The sequence below is a fragment of the Apis dorsata genome, unplaced genomic scaffold (genome assembly GCF_000469605.1).
Source record: "Apis dorsata unplaced genomic scaffold, Apis dorsata 1.3 scaffold_13, whole genome shotgun sequence".
Classification (NCBI taxonomy): Eukaryota; Metazoa; Arthropoda; class Insecta; order Hymenoptera; family Apidae; genus Apis; species Apis dorsata.
In genome coordinates, this window is record NW_006263316.1 from 163,425 (window position 1) to 167,175 (window position 3,751).

Sequence of the window (3,751 nt, forward strand, 5' to 3'; positions counted from 1 at the left end):
AGGAGATTCGTTAGAATTTGTCTACTACTAGATATTTTACTTTTGAGAAAGAGGGAGGATAAAGGGGTAGAAAGGGAAAGAAAGAGAGAGAGAGAGAGAGAGAGAGAGAGAGAGTGACGAAGAGAGAGACCAACCAGCACAATATCGAGCCACGACAAAGGGCACAGTTACGCGTAGAAATCGTCCCAAAGAGAAATGAAATCGATTTGCATTTCCAAAGAAGTCTGATTGTACCGGTGCCCAGGATACATCAGAATTTCCTTTGTCAATTTCGAAGTCATTACTCGGTCGTTGCACTTACTAGTATGAAATCATCAAGCAATTTCACGTCGCGGATTTAATGGTAATTTCAAAGTATTATATACCCGGTTATGTTACTCTTGACAATGTATTGTCTGAAATAAAAGGTGAAAAACAATCGCGGACATGGCAGACTGCACTTGCGTATTATCACGAGAAAGTTCGTGAAGAACGAACCAGTGACTCGATATCTTCTGGTCTCTTATTTCTGTAATTCTCACGGGAATAATGTCGCTCGAGGGTTCTTCTATTCTACGACACGAATAAATTCTCGTAAAATCCTATGTTACGAATATGTAATGCTTCCCTCGAAATTTCGCCTCAAAATCTATAACCTTCTGATGGAAATTTGTAAAAAGTATATTGAACGTATTCTCCTTTAAAGGATAATTTTGGTGAATCGGTTGGGACAATAATGAAAACTACAAAAAACCGCTACCTTTCAACATTGTTCCTTATATAACTCCTTTGCACGCTTAGTTTCAGAAAGAAAAAATATTTCTTTGCTCAGTCGAGCTTTGCAACCGGTGTACATTCCTTTGTCTCTATCTCACGCTTCCGGCGTAACGATAAAAAAAGGATTTCCGCAATGGTACTGGCAAATAGTTCCAACAGTCGTCACGAAACATATTTTTCCCCTAGTCTATTTTCGCGCTCGTTGTCACTTTGTCGTTTCTTTTAAACTACCAGCTGACCGAGCACACCGTAAGAAATGACACGTCCTGCTTGGCGAAATGCCGGACAATGTGGTAACTAAAAAGTCGGTTACGACACACGATGATGTTGAATCCGATGTACGGGAGGGGAATGATAATCCTGTCGTTTTGTCACATTACATCCGATTACGCGCATCCCACGCATCAACGTACATTCGTACATCAAGCGTCATTATTCATGTATTCCGTTACTCCATATTTCGGCCCGTATACGAACAATCGCAGTTACGCGATCGTAGAAACACGATTACTAAAGTTGCTACAGCTTACCTGATATCATGAAGAAAGCGAAAACTGCTCTTAGCCACAGGTGGCGAGTCATCTCGAATCCGTGAATAACGTCGTTCTTCCTCTCGATCACTGGTCTTTCGTTCACACAATAGCACACCACACGCGATACTTTTCGCGCTATTTACGAAAACACGGAGGGCATTGAAATCTTTGACAATGCATCGATGATAACTGACTTTCACCGGTCTCACGAAATAGTCATGGTGCACGATGAACGCCACTCTTTCCCGAACCAAACGTCACTACACGTTGTCCCCGTATGAAACGTCAAACTCACTATGCGCAGCGTGGATACCGACTGATCCGCGAAACCGTTAGACGATGCGGTGGTGGCGACAGCGGCGATTCGAATCGCGAACCGCGAGACGAAGGACTCGCTTAATTTTTCCTTCACGTGGCCGCGACACGCGATCTTCACTTCTTCGAACCGTAACGCGCGAACTATTAAGACGATCGATGCCGTATTGGTCGACGAACGTTATCGATCACCAAGTGTAGAGCAACGCCACAAGCACTAGAAGAGATTTTAAGCACTGTTGACAGGGTAATTGCACGTATATCTGCACTGGATTGCGACAGACGAGACTGAGCGTCGCCGCGCGAAGCTGTTCCGTCGCGAGCCGCGCGTGCGCAGACCGCCCTTCCATCCCCACCACTGTGCTTCGCCCGAACCATCCGAAAGAATGCGCCTCTCTCTCCCTCCTCGTTGCTTCTCACTCGCACCCATTGCCACTCGCCCTCGCAGTACGCACACGATCAACGGGTCGCGCCGTGATCTTATTCCACACCTCCTTTCGGGGTGAGACGAGAATGCGAAGGAACGAGAAGGAAGAAGAGAGTCCAAGCCCTCTGGATTCAATTTGCCGGCCGAAACTTTTTGTTGAATAAGGTTTGTTACGTATCATCATTCAGTCGCATTAAGGCCATTGTCGAGCCTCTTGTCTCGATCTTATATATTTTCCAATGTCTGCGCGTCTCCACTGGAACAGACACGCGATAAACCACAGACACGGTATATATCCATGCAGTGGATATCTCCCTGACGTGCATTACACTCTTGTTCGTCTCCCCATCGCACGATCTGTCCGCAGGCGCCAGGGTGTCGAACTGTGTAACAACATATGCTGATCTCTTGTTTGGAGGTACATCGACAACGCGATTCCGGAGTTTCCGTGAAAGTTCGAGAGGAGTTCGATCTGAACATCGACTGTGACACCTAGAAAATTTAAATGCTCGATGAATAACGGATTCACGACTATATTCTATCTGTTCGTCGATTATGTACGATTTACGGATCGTGAAATTTATAGGCAAATGAAATAACCACGCGGGATTTTTTTCACTACTTTAGGCGCCTCGTTTGAAATCTCTCCCAACTAATTCTTCAATTTTTCAACGATGTACAATTTGATCTTGTTTTTTTAATTAATTATACTTTGTAAAATCACATTGTGCAAGCAATCTGAATACTGCAAGTTCTGTTGCAAAAAGAAATATGGTAAATGTGCTTTTATTAATTACGAAAAGTTATACTTAGCTTTTCTACATTTTTTGCTACATTTAATTATTCGATAGAAACTTTGTTTTCAATTATTTCTTCATACGCAATTTCATTTTTCGCAAAGAAAGATCATTCGAAGAAAACACAATATATATCTATTTATTCAATATTTTTTACCATTTTCAATATTACGCAATACAAAATTACACATTTACGAATAAAAATTAAATATATAAAATTATACGAAATAATATTTTTGTAATAATTCATATTTTTATGAAACATATTTTCAATATTTTCTTCATCAACATTCAATTTAAAATCTGTAATCAATAATATCCCAATTAATTCTACAAATTACAATTATCTCGCATTCTCTTGCTCTAAAACGTATTTCGAAAACATCAAACGAGAGAATAATTATCAAAATGAGATACCCAACTGCTAGGAGATCTATCTCTCCCAATTATCACATCAAAGGATCTAATAAACTGTTATATTTCGCGCGTCTTGCGCGAACAAAGAATTTTCAGCAAACAATTTCCCGGTTAAATACGCACGCATTCATTAGGAATATAGCAAAAAAGGCGAGCAAGCGCAACTTTTACGAGGGCGCATCCGCGATCCCAATTTATCTTTTCCCGGCCCGTTCTTTCGCCTCACCCTTTGTCGCCTTTCTTTCTTTCCTTTTCCGCCTCTTCCTTTTTCGTGTCTCGTGAATCTTGACCCCGGAAGTGCCTGGAAGGGAAAGGGGAGGAAGAGGGTGCTGGAACCGGGCAAAAGGCAGCAAGACCCCAGCTTGAAATATTACGAAGACATCATTCGTTACCGCTGCGTCGTTTATCCGTATCGTCGTTCCGCCTCGAACGTATAAAACTGCCCTCCATCCTCATTCATGGTGGTTCAACTTGGATCCCTACGTCTACGAATCCGGGATTCAGAA

At 42.3% G+C, this 3,751-nt stretch overlaps 1 protein-coding gene across 1 annotated transcript in view; it reads right to left on the bottom strand.

Annotated features, from left to right (window-relative positions):
- LOC102676943 overlaps positions 1-2,571 on the bottom strand; it is a 165,154-nt gene extending 162,583 nt beyond the window's left edge. The window contains exon 1 of the mRNA XM_031509399.1: positions 1,287-2,571. Coding sequence (XP_031365259.1) covers positions 1,287-1,338 — 52 coding nt within the window. The 5' untranslated portion in view covers positions 1,339-2,571. The remainder of the gene's footprint in view (positions 1-1,286) is intronic.
- Positions 2,572-3,751: the final 1,180 nt, after the last annotated feature.